At 39.1% G+C, this 24,147-nt stretch overlaps 1 protein-coding gene across 1 annotated transcript in view; it reads left to right on the forward strand.

Moving 5' to 3' along the window:
* The window catches only part of cadps2 (Ca++-dependent secretion activator 2), a 184,383-nt gene that overhangs the window by 14,751 nt on the left and 145,485 nt on the right, over window positions 1-24,147 (forward strand). The window contains exon 2 of the mRNA XM_084555350.1: window positions 20,346-20,459. Within this exon, the coding sequence (XP_084411476.1) occupies window positions 20,346-20,459 (114 nt within the window). The remainder of the gene's footprint in view (window positions 1-20,345; window positions 20,460-24,147) is intronic.

Raw genomic sequence — 24,147 nt, forward strand, 5'->3', positions numbered from 1 at the left:
TAGGCTAAAGATTAAGGCAGACCTAAAATGGAGAAGAAGCGTGATTCATCACTCCAGAGAACGCGTCTCCACTGCTCTAGAGTCCAGTGGTGGCTTTACACCACTGCATCCAATGCTTTGCATTACACTTTTGCAGTACACTGCTCGGCCACAGAAACCCATTCCATGAAGCTCACCACACACTGTTCTTGAGCTAATCTGAAGGCCACATGAAGTTTGGAGGTCTGTAGCAACTGACTCTGCAGAAAGTTGGCGCACTATGAGCCCCACCATCCACTGACCCTGCTCTGTCATCTTACATGGCCTGCCACTTTGTGACTGAGTTGCTTTCATTCCCAATTGCTTCCACTTTGTTATAATACCACTGACAGTTGACTATGGAATATTTAGTAGCGAGGAAACTTCACGACTGGACTTGTTGCACAGGTGGCATCCTATCACATACCACGCTGGAATTCACTGAGCTCCTGAGAGCGACCCATGCTTTCACAAATGTTTGTAGAAGCAGTCTGGATGCATAGGTGCTTAGTTCTATACACCTGTGGCCATGGATGTGAGTGGAACACCTAAATTCAATTATTTGGATGGGTGACTGAATAGTTCTGGCAATATAGGGTATCAGCCACCAAATGAAGAGAATTTATCTCCAAACAAAGCATTTTTTTCTAAGTAAATTATCCTATTGTAGGTCTAATGCTCACAGAGAGTAAGTTGGAATTATAATCAGTCGTTTCAATATGAAGAATGGTGGTATTAATAAGCAGAAACCCACACAATTCTTATTGTTCCTTTGTATTCTTATGAACTAGTAGCTTTGTGGAGGTGAACCACAAAGGCTCCGTCTGGGACACTGTAAATGGCAGCTTTTGTGTTAGCAATCAGTTTGCTTTTCATAGCTGAACCCTTCAGACCAAAGTCATCTCTGATTGAATTTCTCTCTCCCTGGTCTGCACACTCATCCCATTTAAGGCCTTCATTTACCTCCCCACTTGACAATCATCAGACTGTCACACATAATTCCCCCATCAGGACCTTCCGCCTTCAGTCTGACTTATTATTATCAGCACAATGAACAGTTGGTTGGTTGTTCCTTCACTTGTGTAAGGAATTGTCATTCACTTGTTTCCTGTGTGAAGAGAACTGTGTCAGTTTAATAAGCAAAGCTGTTCCAAGGGGAATGCAGGAGTTGTCTTACCAACACTAACGTTATGTTCACCTGGTAGGTGGCTATTTGGTCATTAGTGTCAAGGTAAATGCATGACTTTGTTTTTCAGAGAGCAACTTGCACCCCTTTGACCAGGATTTCCTGGGTGTTTTAGTGCATTCCAGTGTCACCACTTCATGTTTAGTGTGATAAATTTCAATCTAATATACTATATGCTTTGGTAGAAAGATTTGTATGGACATTCAGTATTCACAGAGCTAAATCCTTTCCTCTCATGCCTCGAGGTGCGAGGTTCATGTCAGGAATTGTGATTGTAAGACTGAGGCCAAAGCAGACCACCTGATGGATTGTCATGAATTTGGTAAAAAGCATTTCTGTCCCTAATGATGAATTGTAGGAACTTAATTTTCCCTCAACTCATCTAGCGCCACCATCAGGTCAAACTCTTTCCTACATAACTATAGGCAATTCCATCATGCTCAAAGTATGTGGTTAAGTACTAAGTTAAGTACTAAGTAACCAATATTTACTTGCTAACATGTGAAACTAAGATGAAGAATGTGGCAAACGAGCCAATTCATGTTATTTTTCCCACTCTGGCCTCACTCTTTAAAAGCACTGATTGAGCCAAATGCTCACTTTCTAAATCTTATATTTGTTGTTCCAGCCTCTATGACATGACTTGCTCATGACTATGTATTCAGTAGTTGGTCTCAAATTTATTACCTTCACTGACCAACTGAAATTTTCATCTACCACACTGTAGCTGTTTTGCCATGATCAAGGTCTTTATAGCAAAAGGGCAGTGCTTTATGTCTGTTTGAACCCCCCCACCCAGCAAATTTAATGATCACCTGCAGAAACAGGGATTATTTTATATGCTTTCCATGCAGAGCCTCACATTTAACTGGATCCATACTAATGAGGAAACCACGAGAACAGTCCTGGAATGTGATCCCCCACAGTTGTATAATATTTCCTTTATAGAAGGGGGGTGTTTGTTTGTTTACTTTGTACTAATGTATATTGGTGTATATTGGTTTATTTTTCATATTTCAAAGTTACTGTAATACATATTTTTTATTCACATTCTCACCAGGCTTTGCAAAAATGAGCTGCTTAGTGTCTATAACACAGCATAATACAATAACATAACACCATTAGTCAACACCTACTATGCTGAATGGCAAGAGGATTACTGGCTACTTCCAACCAATACCACAGTAGAGTAGAGACAGCAGAGAAAAAAAAAATTCATTGGCTATATGGGCGGCACAGTGGCGAGGTGGTTAGCACTGATGCCTCACAGCGAGAAGGTCAAATCCATGGGCCGACTGGGCCTTTCTGTGTGGAGTTTGCATGTTCTCCCTGTGTCTGTGTGGGTTCTGTCCGGGTACTCCAGCTTCCTCCCACCGTCCAAAGACAGTGTGGCACAGTGTACCCCGCCTCTCACCTGATGACAGCTGGGATAGGCTCCAGCAGACCCCGCGACCCTTAACAGGAGCAAGCTGGAAGCAAGGAACAACAGAAGATGAATGAATGAATTGACTTACAAAAACACAAAAAAATTGTGCGCACAAAAACACTTGTTTTTCTTTGCTGTTGCTAACACATTGATACAAATTACCTACTACTGCTGTGAATTCATATGTCACTGCTAGACAGAGGAGCAATTAAGTTTACAAGAGGTTGCCACATATGAAGATGCATGGAAAATTAAACTAGCAGTTTGTTTACAGTTCCTTTGAGAGGATTTGTAACAATTCATATTAGCTTAACAAACATGATTTGTTTGGTCATCTAAAACATATTAGTGATAAGGTTAGGACTTTTCGGCATGTTTCTTTGAAACCTTTTATTGCACTTCACTGGAGGAGTGATTGTCAACTCAAGTAAAATGTTACCTTTCCCTTTAACTTAGGCTCTGCCTCCATCTCTTTGCCCCCAGCAGTAAGTTTGTCAGGCAGAGATATTGAGGCTGCCCCACACATTGGGCATTAAGCATCCTGGCAGTTTTTTTTTTTTTTTCTTGTTCATTTGATTCAGGCTCTGTGAAAAAAGTAAAGTAGTATAATGATGGGGAACATATTGGGTTCCTTAATCGTATTTATCATTTTAAACCTCCACATTGGACTTCTCACTCTTTACAGCAATCACCCTTGTCATCATAGGATACATAAGGGAAGATCTATGGAATAGGCGTGGGGAAAAGAATAATTCAAGTTTGTTTTGTATTGCTACAAAAGTCCCTCCAACCTAAAACACATTTGAATGCCTCATTTAACAATTCAGAACCTAAAGCTTGAGGCTAACTTGGCTCAAACCTTGCACTGATATAAGTAAAAAAAATTAAATTAAATTAAATCCGTACACACAAGTGTTCCACTGTCCACTACAGGCCTCATTTAGGATTTTTTGAAAGAGACACATGTCTGCCTTCACAAGATTGAAATCCCTGACCATCACAGCTTGGCACAGAAAGAGAAGAGAAATGAAATGAGAAGAAGCAGAGGACTGAAATTGTCTCCAAGGTTTGTCATGGCGGATTCTCCCCCACAGCGCCTCTGCTCTCAGCTGATAAAGACACACACACACACACACACACACACACACACACACAGTATATATCTTGGGGTAACCACTGCTCACACTAGCTTCACTGATATTAAACACTGTCAGATAGTGTCCCTCTGTTGTTGTCCTTGAGGTGTTTGTTGTTCCTACATCAGAGTGGCAGTACAATTTTATGTTCTAGATGTAATTGACATTCTCATTAGGATGCAGACCACCTGCCTGGTCTGGAGACTCATTAATGGTCCAGGAGGGTGAGGATATGTAACTACAGCTGGGAGACAGAGCTCACTTGGAACCAGGCTTTTTTTGATCAATATGCAATCAATGTAGTGTCATATTATTACCATGATACTAACTGCTGTAATTTTTTCATGTTGTTGCTCAACTAAAGTTACTGTAATAAAAATTGTTGCTCACGAGTACTGCAGCAATGAAGTAAGTCCGAAAGTTCTCTCACATTCAACAAGTTAACAGCATATGTGGAAAACCCAAGGTGACTCTAATGAAGCTGTCTGGAGATTGTAAAGTGACCAAAGCAGTTTCACTAGCGTTTTATTTACATGTTTTTAGTGGTAGAAATTCAAATTAAAAATTAATCTAATTAAGTAGTATCTTTGTAATTAAGAAATCTCTATTAATCACATTTTAATTGCAAAATGCTTTTAGTTGCATTTCACTTCAAAACAGTACAAAAAACTGGCCAAAACTGAACAGACATGAAGTTCAAATAAAATTTTAAGTAGGCTACTTTAAGTACTTTTTCAGAACAGTATTGACTTTAAATGATGAATGATAAATGATGTTGGGCTACCAACACGTCTCGTCCATACTTGGACCGGGACTGCTAGCGCTAACAGCTCCTGCGGTTTCTGTGCTCACTGCAACATTCTTTGCATTTAGATGGCACCGTAGGGTTGAAGTACTTCGGTGGTATGAAAACTGTGAAACTAAGCCACAGTCTTTCAACTTTCTTTACGGCAGTTCCAGACAACATGTGTTTTAGACATTTAAAAAAAGTAATTCCAGAATCATAAATGGTGCTTCTTGTGTTGATGTTCTTCCTAGATTACAAATATTTTTTTTTTTACTCAGCTCGAAATGGCAACAGCTAGTTTGCTGTCTTGCAGAAATAATAAAATGTCATGTAAATATGTCACGTTTGTGAGTGAGCTGCTATCTTTCCTTATCTTTGATATTTAGGGCCGACCGTAACTGCAGCTGTAGTCTATCGATGTGCTGCTTACATAACAAATAGGTTCAACATATTGGAGAAAAAAAATAGATCTTGCCTCTGTGATAATGCTCCTTCAGTAGTGCAGTAATCAGAGCTGCACTGCCTCTGATCACCTGATTTCCACTGATTTCCTTTTATTTGTTATGGCACTTTTTTTTTTTTTTGATGGCAGCTGTCTCACTTCACTTTCACACCCCACTTGTATTTTAATCAATATCACTGAGCGTTAAATCAGAAATCAGACTCTTTGAACAATAATTTCCTGCTTGCAGTGAAAAAAGATTTAGATGGTAGTGGAAAGGTGGAAATGTTACTGAGATATCACTAAACTTGGAGGCATTGTATTTGGGATTTATTTAATATTTAATTTTCCTTGTCTTGTGTGCGCTGTCCTTAAACTATATGCTGCTGTAACACTGCATATTTCCCCACTGTGGGATAAGTTAAAGGATTATCTTATCTTAAGCAAAATCTAATTCTGAGAAATTCTATGAGAGAAGTGACAAACGCCTAATTAATTACATTTGTGTAATTTGATAGTGCTTTGGTTGAACAAATATACAGTATTTAAATGTAATCTCTATTTAACTGAGAAGTTCACATATCAGTAACTGAGATAAGTGGCACACGGTCAACCCATTCAGCTCATTAGTTTTAATTAGGACCACCTTTTCAGTCCATTACATGGGTTTCCATATGCAGCCTTGAAACTAGAGGGCTTTATGTGTTCTTGAAAGTAAACAGCTGTACGATAAACACAAATGTGGATAAGCACAAATGGTTTGATCCAGAAGCCTTTTCAACCTGGACTGTCTTTGACCCTGTTCACACCTTTCATTAACATATATCTTGGATGATCCGATCACAAGTGGACAGCTCTAAGTACTAGTTCCATGCTCAGTATAGAAACATGGGCTTCAGTCCAATATTATCCAGCTGTGCCCTTAAACCAGTTGACCTCTTTTGCGACCATTGTTTCACAACCATGAACAGCACTGTGCTGCATGTTGACATGATGAAAAAAAGTGCCAGGATTTGTAATGGTAACTCAAAATATCTGGCTCACGGAAAGCACAGGTCTCAGGTTGTCACTTATTTATTTATATCTGGTCCTGATGTATCTGGACCTATAATTTAAACCAGGAGGCTTCCAGAAGCGCAGTAATGCGCAGTGTGCTGCAATTTTCATTGTGATAGGCAAGATTGTTTCTTTGTTTGGTCTCTGATGTTGACTGAGGACATGCACGTAGCTGAAATAGCAACTAATACCTGCAGCCATAAAGGTGTTTTATGGAACCATCCTCTCTGGAGGTCTGTGCACTCAATTCTGATTTGTAATGGTTTTAAAATGATGATGTCTCCATGGTCACATGTCAGGCTTTGGCAGGTGACACTAAAACATATTTAGTTGGCAATGAAATGATTTGAATCAGATTGCATTTCCGCAGCTGCAGCTCTCTGGCTCTAATCTAATAAAAGACTTCAACTTCCCCTGTGCAGCAATGATCAATTGATTCAAATGGCCTTTACGGACAAACGGAGGCAACGCTCCGCTTCTATTTTTATCCATGTACTGGTGAAGCTACAGCCTTCATACCCCTTCTTCCCAGTCCAGGCTTTTCAGTCTCATCCTACCCTCTCTGCAGTTCAACCCCCCCACTCTTCTCCTCTCTCTATTTTCTGCCTTCTTTTTCATCTCCTCCTGTTGCCTGCTGCGACCCAATGGAAAGCTTTTCTGCCTCATTGGTTTGATCCACCAGGCGTCATTAGAAAGGAAACACTTCTGACAGATTCCAGCATTCATAGAACAGTTGTTCCCTTTTTTTTCTTTCTTTCTGTCAGAGCTCCAGTGCATGTCTTTACTACTCTGCCTTATCATATAAATCGAGCAGCACATTGGCACTCACATCTAGTTTGAAAAACAAAAAGCACTATGCTCACATGAACTTTAAACAGCAACCTCAAACTAAGTCCACTTCCATCTTGGTGAAAATCTACAGCTTTGTCCACTACCCTCATTTCTGTTCACAAAGAAGAAGTTTCTTTACCTGTTGCAGAAATAAAATGAAATAAAACACAAAGGCAAACTTTTAGAATAGTGGTTCCCAACTGGTGGGGCGAGAACCATTAACACTGACAAGTTGCTACCAGGCTGTGAAGATACATAATGATATGGCAAGTAAATACCATTTTAATAATAAAGAATGGAGCTTTGTGTGTCTTTGGGTGGTGAAGAGGTCAAACCTTAGTTTCACTGAGAAATGCTTTGTGTTAGACCTTTTTGTTGTCTGTGAGCAGTGGATTTTAGTTAATACATTTATTAAAGAATTGTTTAGTATCAAAATTGTTGGTGATAGATTTCCTGTAATTAACCAAATGACTAGCTGACTAATGATTTCAGAGCGAGTCTCAACAGTTAGATCCCAGATCAAATACACATTCCTCTTATGGCAGAAACAGAAATTGCATTAATATTCTTCCCACTTCCTGATCTAAATTTAGTTCATATATAAACTCTGTACCGTGCTATCTGTTTAACTTGCCATCAAAACGCTACTGGTGATTGACCCACGCAAATGGCTGTCAAAACAAGGTTTTGTTTGGCTGATGATTCCTGAATGGTGTCATGTGCGGTGTTGTTTACTTTGCTGTCATGTTTGTTGAAACAACTTCACTTCCTCCTTAAACGTCACTCTCTCCTGAAGAATATCAGAGTTGATCGTCTCACATTTTATTTTGCAATCCTTCTTGTCGTCATTATGGTTCAGGACAGTTTGTTCCTCTGTTATTTGTATCACAGCTGTCATCCCTTAACTGTTCATTTTTATGTGAAGGCCAGACCCAGCAGTCAGTTAGCAACAATATCAGGAAAGAGCTGAGAAAACAGAGATTGTAGCAATGCTTCCAGTGCTGGGGGACAGATTCCTGGCTCGCAACCAGGAATCACAAACTATGTATGTGGTGGTTTGGACATATTGTGAACGTGTAGTCACCATGATCACTTCTATCTGAAGGAAGGAAATGATTAAACCTCTGCCAAATTGTTAATTTGGGCAAACTGTCTCAAACTGTTTTGGCTCAGAAACTTAGACTATTGGACTTTCTATTCTAAACAACATTGGGTAGCTGTATGCCCAAGTTATATAGTTGGAATTTACAAATTCACATAAACAAATATTAAAAAGGCAAGCTAAACAGTTGTCTACTTAAAACTAAAACATACGTTTCAGGGATGTTCGAAGTTTGTAGGGACAACCATCATCTAAATAACAGATTACAGGAAAACTTAAGTAAGGATATTCCTTATATCCCTCCTTCAAAACATCCTCCTCCCTCTCTCTTAGTATAAATACTGGTGTGTTCGTAAGAGAGCTTGTGCAGGTGTGTGAGTCATTCTGTTACCTGGACAAGCTGATTAAACGGTAGATTGACACAGACAGTTTGTCTGTCTGATGTCTGTCTAAGGATTTGCACAGTTTTAAAAGAAAGAAGCAACAGGGATTGATCATGCAAGCCTTCATTTGCTGAAATCTCATTTCCAAATAGGGAGATATCTGTGGCTGTGTCTAAGGGAAATGAGGTGTTGAGCAATAAATCTTTAGAAGAAAAGCAGTGGTGATGTATTACTCTGCAAGGGGAAAGCAGGTAATGATACAAATGGACCAGACAGTCTGCATTTGATAAATTTGACTAGATACTAAAGTTTTTTTGTGCAATGTCTGTCTCATAGTTTTCAGTTTTATATTTGTTTTTATGATTTTTTTCTAAGCTAGTTTAAAAATTATAATTTAAACACTAAATTATTTCTTACTTGTACAGTATTTGAATTATAGTTATTTTAAAGAAGCCCAAATGATACATGTAGTGTATGCCAACACTTACATGCGTGAAACAAGCCTATGCGCACACAAACCTAGCATATTGGTACAGTTCATTTCATGTATGCTATCTTTGTCCAAATATGTTTTAAGGTATAATCATGTTGTATTTGCAAAGCTAGCATTTTGTCCTTGCGAGTGTAGCACCAGACAGGTTCATCATCTAGGCCTCTTCTTGTTGTCTCCCAGGATATTGGCCAAGTTGAGGTGTTTAACTATATAAATGGAAGGTTTGTCCAGATGGTGGCACTAGAGGAAAGGTCAGGCTGACTCCAAGATCATGACCCTCCATCCATTAGATAAGAGCAAAAAGTTAATATCAAACTTACTCGAATTATTCTCGAAACATCTTAAAATCTCATACAGTCTCAGACTGTGGTCGGATTTCATCCTCAGTGTCAGCATGATCCTGGAAACTGTAAGAAAGTCTACAGCATTCAGTCAATGTGTGAAGCAGTTATTTCAGTTAAGCAATTCAGGGTTTGTATGGGATCTGAAGGTAATTTACCACTGGACAAAATATTGTTATATCATCAGATTCTCATTATCTCTAACCTCTAACTGCCCCTAATCTGCCTGGATTTTAAACGGTCAGTGTGTGGGAAGGACAGTCAGTTGGTGGTGTTTATAAAGGGAGGGGAGGATGTTTGTTTTCTGGGAGAGACCACTTTTATTCACTGTACGGCTGCACAGATATCTAAAACAAAAAGAAAATGAATCTGCAGCCATATTGATATTTGAATAGCAGATTTCAAGCAAAAAGACCAGACATTTACTGGTGCACCACTGGAGATTTGCTTCTTCTCGTTGGTGTATGAGACAAACTGAATATTTTGTGCTTTTGGGCTGTTGGCTTGAAGTTGCATTTTGAAGTAATATTAAGCTATGGGAAATGATGATTAAAATAATCATCCCAATAGAATAGATGGGGACAGTGTTTAAAAATAACTCAGGAATGCTCAGGAAGGTAGAACATTAAGACTGTGTTTTGGGTATATTATATTAACTTTTGTGTGTTTTCAGCCTCTGTCCAGACAAAAGAAACAGTAGTGATGTGGAAACCCCTGAGATAGTTTGTCATTAATTTCACCTTTAGGCCTTAGGTAACGAATTCCTGTTTCTTCCAAAATTACTCAGTTAGATCCAAAATAAAAGTGGCAACAAAGTGCACATTTATGCCGTTTATACCCACAACAAACTAATTATGTACTGTATTTGAATTAGAAGGAAGTGGGAAACCCACGTTTGTTTTTCTCTCTTAATGAATGAACTCAAATGTCCTCAGATTTGTTGATCTAATTTCACATTAGCCACACCACAGACACAGCAGGAGTCCAACTTCAGATGCTTCTTTTAAGCTCTACAAGACTTGACCTGCTGCTCATGCATAAATGCAGACCATCATTTCTTTTCTATTTCAAAACAAATTTTAAATCAATGTATCATGCAATTCATTTTTATACTCTATGAAGCAGAGAGGAGGATTTACACACATTTTCAGGGAAGTACGTTACAATTTTATGATTTCAGCTTTGGGTTTCTTGTAATTTAAATGATGTTAAATACATGTAAGAGCCACATAGTTGCACTGGTTGACAAATTTCATCATGGTAAACTACTAGGCTGTTATGGGATTACATTTGTGTCAAAATAACTGAAGTAAATCTCAAAAATGAAACAAAAATAAATGACCTGCAAGGTGAATAAAATTGATCAAAAGCAAAGGAATGAGCAAGTACTGACGTTACCTCCAAACTGTAGCACAGACATGTGCTCCTCTCATTCTTTCAAAGCTTTGTATGAGAACTGTTCTTCTGCTTTGAAAATTGTGTTCGCTGTCCACTGAAAGATCACATCACACCTCCAGAAAGTTAATTTAATTCAGCTTGCTTTTGGAAACAACCCAACAACTTCAGCTTTAATAGGCCATGCCTGAGTCATTGCAGTGTCGTAAGAGGGACACAAATTGGTCTAGTCGTACTGTGTTGTGGAAATAGTTTTCCTGAATAGCCATGAAAATATTGAGTCTCATTCAGTGTAGGTTTGCTACAGACTGCAGGTGCGGATCTGGCCATTGTACTGGTGGTAAAGGCACAACATTTTAAAACCTGATACTTTCTTCTAATGATGGGACTGGACCTATGTTAAGAAATTTGTCATGGTTATTAAATGTTCTGAAGATATTTCCGCTCCCTGGAGAATTAACTGTATTAATCTTAAAGACTGACCTTTATAAAGAATTGCAGTTAGGAACTTTTGTAATTAAATACCCTGCTTTCTTGTATTTTAGTCCACCAGTTTGACAAACTCATCATCACAGTCAGCAGTGGAGGCTACAGTTCTTCTCTGAGTCATGACTACGACATGTTGTCACATAATATTTGTTTGGTAATGTCCTTTACCAGTTAACATCTACAGTCTGCTTAGAAGTCACAGAAACATAGTCTCATAAAACATCAGAAGTTTGAAGATCAGCAGTTTCAAGTCAAAGTCATAGTTGTATAGAGATATACTGCAAACTGACATTGCTATGAGATAACTGCATATTTCAAGCATACAGTGTGTTATATGCAAAAGTTCTATTGGATCAGTAATTGAGTAATAGGCCATTGCAGAGCCGACTGATTACATGTTTTAAACAATATAGGGCTCGGGTCATGATCAAAATGGTCATTATATTCCTGGAACACTGACACTCCTCTAGCCGACCATATATTACAGAATGCATGTGTGCTCCTGGTTGGAAGTTCTGTTGATTTGTTTTTGTGTGCGTGGGAGAGCGGGAGATGCTGATTGGCAGTTGTAGCATCAGTGATGCTGACATCCTGCATATGCTGGAATGACCGTTGCCATGACAACAGATGTTGCCACCCGCCTAGTATGCCACACATTCATGGGATGTGCGTGCGTCCGAGTACATTTTTGACACATAACTACATAGTTAATTACAAAGTGAATTATTATTCGCTGTACATACAGTGTAGGGATGCAGTGTGTTGAAAAATGTGGGATTTCTAGCTGAGTTTTTTTTTTATTTTTTTATTTTTTTACATATTATGATGCACAGAGTACTTTCAGATTATATGTTTTGTGCAATACATGGTGACTTTTCAATGTATTTGCTTTAGATGGTTTGAAAATGCAACAATCATTATTCCCATATGTTAGAAATGTCCTGTCTCCTGAGGCTGATGAATCCTTTTCAACAGGAGGCTACAAAGTAATAAACATGCTGCCATCCGTCATGACTTTCTGTTTCTAGAAACATGGCATGTTGGAGAAACAAGGCTTTCAGACGAGTTCCTGTATCTCCTAAACGAATAAGGCACATGGAAGAACTTCAGTGTGTGCGGTTGTGTGTGTGTGTGTTATATGGAAACACGCACACACTGACTGTGGGGGACGCAGATTTCTCTCCCTGTCACTTCTGCTGTGGACAAACTATTTCAGTCTGAAGCAAACGTCTCTGAGAGGAAGAAAACAATCAGTCAGTTTGTCGGACCAGCGTGACGGCTCAGTGGGCTGTATATATGTGTGTTGTCCAGAGGCTGTGAAGAGCTGGAGTGTTACTGGTGTGTTGGTAGCCAGTGTGAAAGGATTAAAAACAATGGCCTTGTAATAGTGTCCAATTATCCATCCATCCATCCATCTTCTGTACCCGCTTATTCCTGTTAAGGGTTGCGGGGGTCTGCTGGAGCCTATCCCAGCTGTGGAGTCCAATTTTTTTGCCAATTATGAAAGGCAAAAATAATATAAGGTCAGTCTGAGTTTAAATGGAAGGTTTATATTTTAATTCAGTTTGTTTCTAAATTGAATGAAAAACTGATTCTGTAAGAATAAAAGGAGGCCTCACAGAAGGTATGAAAAACATGATGCACTCAGGGCCGTGGTGGGAAATAAAGAGTCGGCTTTACCCTTAATGTTGTGTCATTACAGTTCAGTCTGTGAAAATATAGTGTTGTGGACTAGGAATGTGTATCACTATTGATTTCCTGAATCGATTTGATTCCGATTCACAGGGTTCCAGATCAGTTCGATGGTGCTCTCAGGGTTATAGCTTCTGTCATGTTTTGGATCTCCCTCACACATTTCATTATGCGGCCTTACGAGATTTGACGTGCAATACCGCAGCAAGATTTCTAAGAAACGGTGAATCTAAAAATTTATCTGAGGATTTTATGAAACGATATTGGATTGTTCAAATCAAGAGCGGTTTGAAACGAAAAACATTTTTTTGTATGTTAGCACCTGTATGTGCAACAGTGTGGCTGAGTTGATCTTAAGAAACATTAATTTAATCTTCACAAATAGATGTATACTATACATTCTATGGCTTATATTTGAGACAAATCTACTGTTTTGTGCTCATAGGATTGACCATGTTGCTGCTGTTTGTACTTTAAACGCCCCGTAAGGAAACTGTACATTAGTGTAGTTGTCAGTGTTAATCTCTAGGTACGAGATCTGGCTATTGTTTGGTCTGTTGTAAGGTTCTAGCTTTTTGTGTGCTGGATTTAAATTTTGCCCTTAAATATCATAAAACTACCCCTACATGCCTTCCTATCAACAGACTGGTTCTGAATCAGTCTCTTTTTTTTTCAGTCTTGAGTCATTTGAACCTTCTCTGCTTTCATCTGTTCTCCTTTATCCTATCACTCTGGAAAATTTTCAAGCTGTCCAGACTACCAGATATGCATTTACTTCCAAGCTAATGTAATTCTAAAGCACAACAAAGCTGATGAATTGAACTGATAAAAATAACTAAATAGCTATATATTTATATAGTGGGTTTTCATATGACTCCATCATTCCATGGCATTAGAAACTTCTGTAAGACCTAATCAGTATCTGGAAATCCTTCTCTCCAGTAAATCTTTCTGAGCTCTCTTCAACAATTACAGCATCTAAACCATCAACTTGTCTTCTAGATCCAATCCCAACTAAATTGCTCAAAGAGTTTTTTCCATTAACACCTCTATATTGAACCAGATAAATGTATCTTTATTAACAGGATATGTGCCTCAGTCTTTCAAGATTACTGTAATTAAACCCTTACTTAAGAAAGCCACTCTAGACCCAGATGTTTTAGCCAACTATAGACAAATTTCCAACCTAAAATTCTAGAAAACATTGTTGCTAATCAGTTGTGTGACCATTTAAACAGGAATGGTCTGTTTGAAGAGTTTCAGTCAGGTTTTAGAGTTCATCACAGTACAGAAACAGCTCTGGTTAAAGTTACCAATGATCTCCTCATGGCTTCAGACAGTGGACTTGTCTCTATACTTGTTCTGCTAGATCTCAGTGCTGCATTTGACACTATTGATCATAATATTTTACTACAGAGACTTGAAAGTGAGATCAAGATTAAAGGAACTGCATTAGACTGGTTTGAATCCTATCTGTCTGACAGATTCCAGTTTGTCCATGTCAACGATGCTTCTTCTACTTATACAAAAGTAAGTTATGGAGTTCCTCAGGTTTCTGTGCTAGGACTCTTCACGTTATACATGTTTCCATTAGGCAAGATTATTAGAAAACATGGCATAAACTTCCATTGCTATGCAGACGTCACCCAGGCTATATTTATCCATGAAACCAGATGAAACTAATTAGTTGGTTAAACTCCAAGCATGCCTCAAAGACATAAAGGCTTGGATGACCTGCCATTTTCTACTCTTAAACTCAGACAAAACAGAAGTCATTGTATTTGGCCCTAAACATCTCAGAGATTCATTATCTAATCACATGGTGTCTTTGGATGGCATTACCTTGGCCTCCAGTACGACTGTGAAAAACCTTGGTGATATATTCAACGAGGATATGTCCTTTAAATGTCACATAAAGCAAGTGACCAGGACTGCCTTCTTTCACCTGCGTAATCTTGTCAAAATTAGGAACATCCTGTCTCAGAGTGATGCTGAAAAACTAGTTCATGCATTTGTGTCGTCCAGACTGGATTACTGTAATTCATTACTGTCTGGCTGTCCAAATAGCTCTTTAAAAAGCCTCCAGTTGATTCAAAATGCCGCAGCAAGAGCATTGACAGGAATTAGCAAGAGAGATCATATTACTCCAGTTTTAGCTTCTCTTCACTGGCTCCCTTTAAAGTCTAGAATAGAATTTAAAATCCTCCTCCTTACATACAAGGCCCTTAAAGGCCTAGCTCCATCGTATCTTAAAGACCTCATTGTACCATATTGTGATCCCAACAGATCACTTCGGTCTGAAAGTGCAGGCCTACTTGTGGTTCCTAGAATTTCCAAAAATAGAATGGGAGGTAGAGCCTTTAGCCATGAGGCTCCTCTCCTGTGGAACCAGCTCCCAGTTTGGGTTTGGGTGGCAGACACCCTCTCTATTTTTAAGGTCAGGCTGAAGACTTTCCTTTTTGATCAAGCTTATAGTTAGGGCTGGACTAAACCATCCCTTAGTTATGCTGCTATAGGCCTAGGCTGCTGGGGGACGATGCACTGAACACATGTCCTGTTCTCTTCTCTCTTCTCTAACTGCTGTGTGTCCCTCTCCCTTCTCCTCCTCCTTAATAACAATACAAAGCGTCTCAAGATGCTTTGTATTGTTATTAACGCTATATAAATAAATAAAATTGAATTGAATTGAAAAATTGAATTAAGAAGTTGAAGATTGCTTTCCACTGATTCAGACTCTGCCTCTTGGTTATTGCCTCCCTACTGGCTTCAGCTACATTGGTGCATTGGTTTCATGAGATGCCTTTGACTTCAGCTACTGCCGTGGTACTTCTCTTCTGCCTGCATGCAAATAAAAGGAAGGGGAACTCTAGCTACCAATACGACTGACTGAATGTTTTGATTCTTTAGAATATGAGAAAAACAATGTGTGTGGTCTGGACTATAATCTACAGCTATTGTTTTTTTTAGCATTATTATTAATAGAAATATGTACAGAACTGTGAAAACAGTACTCTGGATTTTTGAAACTGGAAAATCTTCCATCTGTCCTCCTCTCCTCGCTGCGTCCAGCGAGCTTGTTCTTGGGCTGCGGACAAAAAGCGGCTATATGAGCTGACTGATTCACACTCAGACAAAATATCCAGGCATCCGAAGAAATACATTCTGACACAACTACGGCACTGAGAAGATTACCCATTCTTTGTGTATATGTGTTTGGACTCACTTTGCCCTCGGTTCATGAATCAGACATCTGGCAGATATGTCTTATTTTCAGTAGACTTGGTCCACAGCTACATCATCACAGTGCTACTGGGAATGTTTTATTGTGGAGACATGTTTTGTTCACGCACACACACACACACACACACACACACACACACACACACACACACTAATTTGTGTTTAGCAATCTTTCATTAGGAGGTCGTTAACTGTCCCTGATCACCTCCTCCAAGGAGAGAAAGGAAATCGAGTTAAGCCCTCAAAACCTTCAGAAGCACATACACCTACTAATTTGTCTTAGTGAGTTTCTCTCACTGATCTCTCACTGACAGAAGAGCAGCAGGTTGAACACTGTCACAAATGGAAACAGAAAAGCTGTTTAACTTTGTCTCATTATCTGAACCTTTGCTGAAACACCTTTTCTCCACAGGGAATCTCAAATTCAGCTTTCATGCTTAAAACACGTTCATAACACGTACATATACACACAGATGTGTCATTCAATTCATTTTTTGCCATGAATTGTTGTAATTACAGACTGTTGATGTTTTGTCTTTTCCCATTTGATCAGTTCCATCAAGTTATGATTGGCTGTCTGGTTGGCTCAGATCACATTTAGTGAAAAGACATCTCTCACAATATCCAATGTGTTGCGTAACAAATTGTAAGCATAATGATAAGCATAACTTAACTTCAGTTTTTGGATTTGTTCTCTTATGAAGTCTGCAGTCAGATATGTTTGCTTATTTATTGCCGGCTTTGTTGGATTGGCTGCAGCAGATTGTAAGATCACCCACAGAGATTTTCTGACTGCGAGGCTTTCTGGTCCATAAGTCAGTTGTTGCAGTTGTTTGGCGTGCTGATTTGGCTATTTATCTTAGAGTCGGACGTTGGAGGAGCAGCAATGGCTAACACACAACAAAGGCAGTGATGGTACCATACAAACATAGTAAAGGCACATTTGTTACAAGGTTCTCAGGAGGTTCGCTGTATTTGTCTGGTTAAGGAAAACCTATTTTGCAGAATGATGTCTTTTTAGAATCTGATTTTAAAGTCTGATGTAATATTGGCTATTTAAGAGAAAAATTCACACTTTAGTGTATTTAAAATGCAAAGCTATAATAGTTTGTCATAGTTTCAGCCATGAGTGAATTTCTTGATACATCAGGATTAAACTTCATTACCCATGAAGGCTGATTGTATAAAAGCATGAATCCTCAGTGCTGTCTGCATTCACAAAGAAGAAAAGTTTTCTGTCCTCCGGATGGAGAGCTCTGCATTCGAGAGAAATTAAAATCTGACATGATAGTCAGTTCTCTCTGCCTGCTGAAAGCTTGACACTACTTGAACATTTAGAGTTGTAGATCTGCTGACCTCAAAGTGGTGTTCCTTTTTGAATAACAGTAATTTGAGGTGAAAATGACACCTCCACCTGGGTATTTACTGTTACCGACAGAACTGTAGTGCTGCTCGTACAGTTAGAAAACCCCTCTGAGATAAATCCATTTCCTGGACAAAGCTGCTCAGAGAGGGAGGCACAGACAGAAATACAACTGAACCTTGACAGGTGGCTTTTCACAGTGCATTTCTAGCTTCTTTTCTGGTTGTCGCCCTGCATGTCATGGACAGGAAGCCATTTGTACGAGGGAAGCCATTACTGCTGCAGTCACTTGGAAAAAAGATGATGACAAAAAAAAAAGTGAGACAGGATCTGAAATTCAGCCAGAAAGGCTTCAGAAGAGGAAAGGATTTTATATTTGTATTTTGTTTTAGAGAAAGAAACCCTGTTTTGCACCTATGTGCTGTGAAATGGTGAATAAAGCTCACTAGTTAATGGTCGCTGTGACGTATCAGTGATCTAGTCTGAAAAGTTTTCACATCATTTGTGAACCAAGGATATTCAATTTTTAAAAATAATACCCATTTGCTATGATGTGCATACTATTAAGACCCAATTACTATTCTTTCATGTCATTATAATTCTAACTTTAGCAGTCCTGTGTTTCCATGTAAACTACCTATTATGCAAGAGAAGCCGTCTCATCTTGGCAGTTTCTCTCTGAACTAACGAGCTTTTGGCATTAACAGAAACATTTCAGAATACATTTAGCTGGGTAATGGGTGCTTCCCACTTCTCCAGAGTTTGCCTCCTTTTTTCCACCCCCTTTATCTTTTCTGTGCTTCTTGCCTTGGCAGCTTAGCGCAGTTTTCTAGTACATATTTCTTTAATTGCATTCTTTCAATATTATTCCACGAGCCCTCCGTCCAGTCATTCAGTTTCTAATGAGCAACAGATTTTTATACAGAAACCCGTAACAAAGCAGCAGTTTTTGTTTGGTCATTTCTGCTGACAATCAATAGAACTTCTCCACCAACTCAATCAAGAGAAATTATACCCAGGCCTTAAATTATAGTCGAGAGTAAATTTCAGGTGGGTTCTGTGAAGTACACAGAAAAAAAAATACTGAGCAATGCAGTAGTTGGGTGGAAGGCATTTCCTGCTCTTGCAGTGGTGCTAAGGCAATACGCCAATATGTAATCTAATTGAAGAAGGAAAGAAAAACAGAAACAGAAAAAGAAAGCAGATATGATATGTGAGGTAAGAGGATTTGATGGGTCATACATCCACACTGAAGAGTTAATCCACTGTGCATGAAATCGGTCATGAAAGCAGGACTTAAAAAGGAAGTTAAATTATTCTGATTTATTTTTGTATTGTTTTTTTCCATAACTAGAATCTGTTGTTTTAACAGGTAGGTGTTTTATAACCACTGTACTTGAAGCATGTTCCGAATGCTCATCCTACTCTGTACTATAGATAAACCTAATTCCATTGTTTTATTATTCTGTTGCTGTCTCATCACACTCTCTTCTCTCTGCTCAGTGCTTTGTGATGAATCACATCTACAGCTTCATCTACAAACTGCTTTGAGCGTGACTGATATGCTTTGTCTCCCAGATCAAGAGGACAAGTGTCTGTGTGTATTTTTAGCATCAGTATTAGATAGACTGCTGCTGCTGCTGCTGCTGTTGTACCACATTTCACCCAACACCAGGCCTTAACAGGAGCTTCCTTATCTCTAATGAAATGTTTCCCATTTTCAACCTGTTTGACGGAGGCTGAGTCATCCTGAACGTGAGTGGTCACAACCTGCTCCATTTTATGTATTCACCCCTCCTCCTCCTCTTCGGTTAAAGGCGACGCACAGCAGCTCCATTTAGACACAGAAAAGGCAAAGAAGCCCACACAAAAAGCTGTCAGCAGGAGATAAGTCGCTGCTCACTTTGTGTCGCTGGAAATTGGCACTTTGACTTCCAGAATGTATTTGTTGCTGGTAGTGTTGCAACAAGCGGAAGAATAATGGTTTAATTTTCCCCCCAAGACGTGGTCCTCCTGACGCCTCATGCATATGCAGCTTATGAGATTCAGCTTCTGGTGATTCTGTTGCTCATGAAAACTTAAAACTCTCATACAACACAATATGTCAGCTATGGTTCACTGGACAGAAATTACCACTACCAGTGACATTTATAGGAATGACTTTCTTACCTTTTTTTTCTCCTGGCTTAACTGACCTGTTGTGCTGAAAATGTTGTTACTGTTGGGAAATATCTGTGTTTTCAAGTACATTACTGTGTGAAAGCCTTAGGCATTTAGAATTTTTAAATTGTTATCAATACCATCAGGGAGGCATCTGATGGTCCCATATTTATTCTGCAGTGTCCTGCAACAGGTTGTCTGAACCACACATACAGAGCCCTTCTCATCTACGAAGTAGTTTTTTTGTTGCTGTTTTTTTTGTTTAATAAAGCATTTGACATTCAATATAGATATAACCTGGACCATGAGTAGTTAGTCAACCATTCAAATCCAAAGATATTTAGTTTACAGAGGTACATGTGTATGCCAGGCGAGTATACATTAGTCCAACTGAAACCAACAGCAAATTCAAATTAAGTTTAGTCTAAAACTGACCTTTGAAAGAGAACGGAGAACCAATAAGTTAGATCTTTGTTGTGGTCCTTTTAAGAATGTCCCTCAGTTTGAAAATGTGTTGAAACATCTCTTCACTGAGACAGATTGTACTTCCTCTGTTGTTTTTGGCAAACCGTTTCCTAATGAAAGACATTTGTTTGATAATGGGGCTCTTCTTAACACTTAACACACTCACACTTTAACGACTCTAATCTTGTTCTGTTTCTCTTCCATCCTGCCATCCTACCATCTTCTATTCTTCCTCTATGACTCTTTCTATTTGCCATCCTCTGCCAACATCTGTCCTCTCATTTCTCCTCAAACCCTCTCTGTATTTCAATGTCCTCCTCCATCATCTATTCTCTCTCAGGTGAACAAGCAGCAGCTGCAGGCAGTGAAGGAACGTTTCCTGGCCTTCCTCAATGGGGAAACCCAGATTGTGGCAGATGAAGCTTTCTGTAATGCTGTGAGAAGCTACTATGAGGTAAGATGACTAGCTTGTTTTTGTAAAAAAAGAAATGTTTGACAAGATATACCATGTGTTATTGATTTCACAAATTTGAGGGGGATGGAGACCTTTGGTGTTGTTGTGATTCCTGTCATGTGATAGTTTAGAAGCTGCAGTCAAAATGACAGGGGGCACAGATTTTAAAAGACAGAATAAGAGACAATTTATTACATTCCTTCTCCTGTATATTCATCACCAGCTGCTTCATTAATTCAGGGAGACATGTCACCTTTGCAGCTTGCGCAAAAGCAGTAAAATGGACATGGTGCAGTTTTAGCTGCAGCGTAATCAGCATTTCCCAGTGTATTCTGTGCACAGCAGTAATACCTGCATGTTCATTTTTTATCAGTTATTAAGGATAGGCATTTAATTGAACAGATATTATAGCAATGTATCAAATTACTGACGTCCTTAAGACCTGTTATCCTATTATTGTCTCATTAATATACATTATCATGGTTTACTTATCTGATATATAAGGCTCATAACCTGTTTGGTGTGCATGAGATAAGCACAAAAAGCGTTAGGTAAGAGTGTAAGAGGGAAGAGAGACACACAGGTCTAGCATGTTTGTGACAAAAGGAGAGTCAGTGTATCTGTGTGTGTTTTGCAATGAAACAGATTTCCTTTTTCTGTCCCAGTTTCAATACTTGTCTGTTTTTGAACTTCTTGCACAGCTTTGTGAATAACTCCCAGCTTTGCAGGGCGTTGCCTAGTAGTGTAAACAGTCCTATATTTTATGATACCAACCAGCTAAACAATTACTAAGTGAATGGTTCATTTTTAGATTGCATAGGACTGTACAGTGATCATGGCATAAAGTGAGATTAGATTATCTTTAGTAAATAAATTGTGTATTTTGAGGAATATTTTACAACACTACTGTAACAAAAAATGTTATTATATATTAACATTATGGTTATTGTGCTCATTGCTTCTGGTCTCACTGTTTTGTGGTGGAGCTTGGAAGTGTGGAAGTGTTTCAGCTCAAACTGTTCTGATTCTGGGCAAACTAAGGACTCTAATCTGATTTATGAAGTCATGGCACCTCTTTACTTTTCTCTACTCATGGCCACAGAAGCTCATTTCCAGCGTTTACATTGAGAGTGTGTGAGGTGGAAATCTGAACGGTCAAATTAGTATACAATATGTATACTGTATGAATGATCTGATTCCTCCTATCAGCAGCCTAAGGTACGTCTTCATTGTAGAGCTGTTGTCGTCAATATCCTCCAGTACCAAAGGACATTTATCATGTCCCAACAATAAGCTAAACAGACACAGCTTTCCATCACTGTGTCTGCTGTGTCTGTAATTAGTTGTAGCAATCATACAACATTGTCAACATGAGGTCCAGTTGGAAATTACATAATTGCCCTTTATAATTTTCAGGAAGGAAAAAGACCCCTCAGTTTAGATCCTTATATTGTACAAAACACAGCTATTTCTCATGTAATCGTCTTTAAAAAAAAAATCTAGTGATGTCACACCGGAGCCACCAAAGCTTCCTGGTTGTGGTAGCGCCTAGCCACGGTCCTCCTCCACACTGCTGATGACGGAGTGCTTGTTAAACTCTCATGACACAAAGTAATTAAATTTATTGCCAGCATCAGTCCGTACCAGATTAGAAAATCGATCCACCAGCAGTGTTCTGTTTGTGAGGGAGGTTTTCTTTTTTTAAGGTCAGTACCACCGGCCTCTTTCCAGAAAGGTAAAGCTTTTTAATTTCCATCAGCTTTGCTCCCCCTCCCACTGCATCATACAGTTTTAAGACATTCCTGAAAACATTGTACCTCCTTCTCAGAGTATAGCCAGTGGAAGAACAGCTCAAGCTTTTTTGTTTCCATCTCCAGTGTTGGAGGGGGACAGCCATGAGAAGAGATTGCAGTGAACTTGCTCACTCTTTGTATTCCATTTTAACACTCTGTCTTTTTGATATCCATCTGTTCTCTGCCTCCATCTCTCCCTCTGGTATGAGATGGAGATCTTATCGGCCACTTGCAGCTTGCCTCCTTAATTGCAAGCAGATGTGACATGAGAAGATCTTATGGAATCTCTCGATCACAGCTCCTCTATCGCTGCACAGTCACAGACATGGCTGGCACGTTTAGTGTGGACACCATTTGCCTCATGAGATCAGGCACAAAACACTTTTCCGTGTTTCAGATGTCTTCCCCAGGCATCAGTGGTGAGATAGAGTATCAAAACCAGAGCATCACTGCGCTGTGCACATACTGTATAATGACAAGGATGGGGATTTGTGCTGATTTTGTTCATCATATAAAATCGCATCAGATGTACCACTTGGGAAAAAGGGTGGTCACAACAGAGAAACATGACACTGTCTATTCTCTGCTGCCCCTCCTGCTCCTACTCTGCATTGTTCCCAGTCGACAGCTTCAAGAATGTAAATCCCATCAGTGTGGGAGCAGAAATGCAAGTATTATATGATGCTGGAAAGAAGCAGAAAACGTCTCCATTTCATCTAATCCATACATTGGTCACAAGGTGCTTCGGCTGTGTGTGTAAAGGTCATAGATTTAAAGGTCATAAATGTACGGAGGCTTGATGCTGTACATTTATAAACCGCTCCATTGTTGGAAGCTATATAAATAGAATAAATTAAAAAAACAATGGTCACTGAGCTGGGTGACATGTACCATAATTTCCATGAGCAATCAGGCTGTAATTTTATTCTAAATATATCGGGTGTGTCCAAACTATGGCCCGCGAGCCAACTGCGACCTATGGTCCATCTCTAATCGGCCCACAGCAAATTTTAAATATGTAATGGAATATGGCCCACACTTGCACTTGACTATATTGTACATACTAATAGTTTTAACAGTAGATGGCACTAGCATCTTGAATGTTCTTCTCCACAAAACAAGATTAATCAAAGAAGAGTTGACCAAAATGGCAGAACCAATGAAACACAAGATGGCATGTAAGGGCAGAACATTTTCAGACATAGTGGAAACATTTATATTTCCTCATAGCTTGCATAGGGAAGTGTGTCTGTTTGATAAGCAATGAAACTGTTGCTGTGATGAAAGAGTATAATATACGACGACACCATGAAACCAAATGTCAGACCTACACTGGTGCCTAAGAAGCAATCTTTAACTGCTGTTTTGTGAATGAGCTGCCTGCTGTTTTTGTAACAAAATAAATGGAAGTGGAGAGCAGTGATGTTTTTTTTCTTAAGGCATTGTGATATACAGTATCAATCATGAAAGGCATAACAGACACCCCTGACATACATCATTCAGCAGGTCATAATGGTCTCACCATATCTGGATCGATCCGTAGCTGAAAACTGTCTGCCAAAAACATTCAGTTAAATTATGTTTGAGTAACGCTGGCCGGCACTTTGGTGAAAATGGCTAGTACAAGAAAACATATATCTTTGTGAGCTGTATATAGGCATCTTCAGAATGAACCAGTGGGATGGGAGCTCAGACTCACCAACAGTATAAAAAAGTCAGAAAGTATTGAGTTGTGATCAGGCTGCTGCAGTGGTTGCTAAAGGGTGGCAGTGCCAGATTTCATTCATTCTGATTCTCTGAGACCACACATTGTTTTATAGGTGAGCGACATGGGCAAAAATAGAATTTTCTCTTGCAGGTGATTTTGAGTCCTGTGAGTGCGCTCATTATGCAGT

This window comes from Chelon labrosus, assembly GCF_963514085.1.
Source record: "Chelon labrosus genome assembly, chromosome: 11".
Classification (NCBI taxonomy): Eukaryota; Metazoa; Chordata; class Actinopteri; order Mugiliformes; family Mugilidae; genus Chelon; species Chelon labrosus.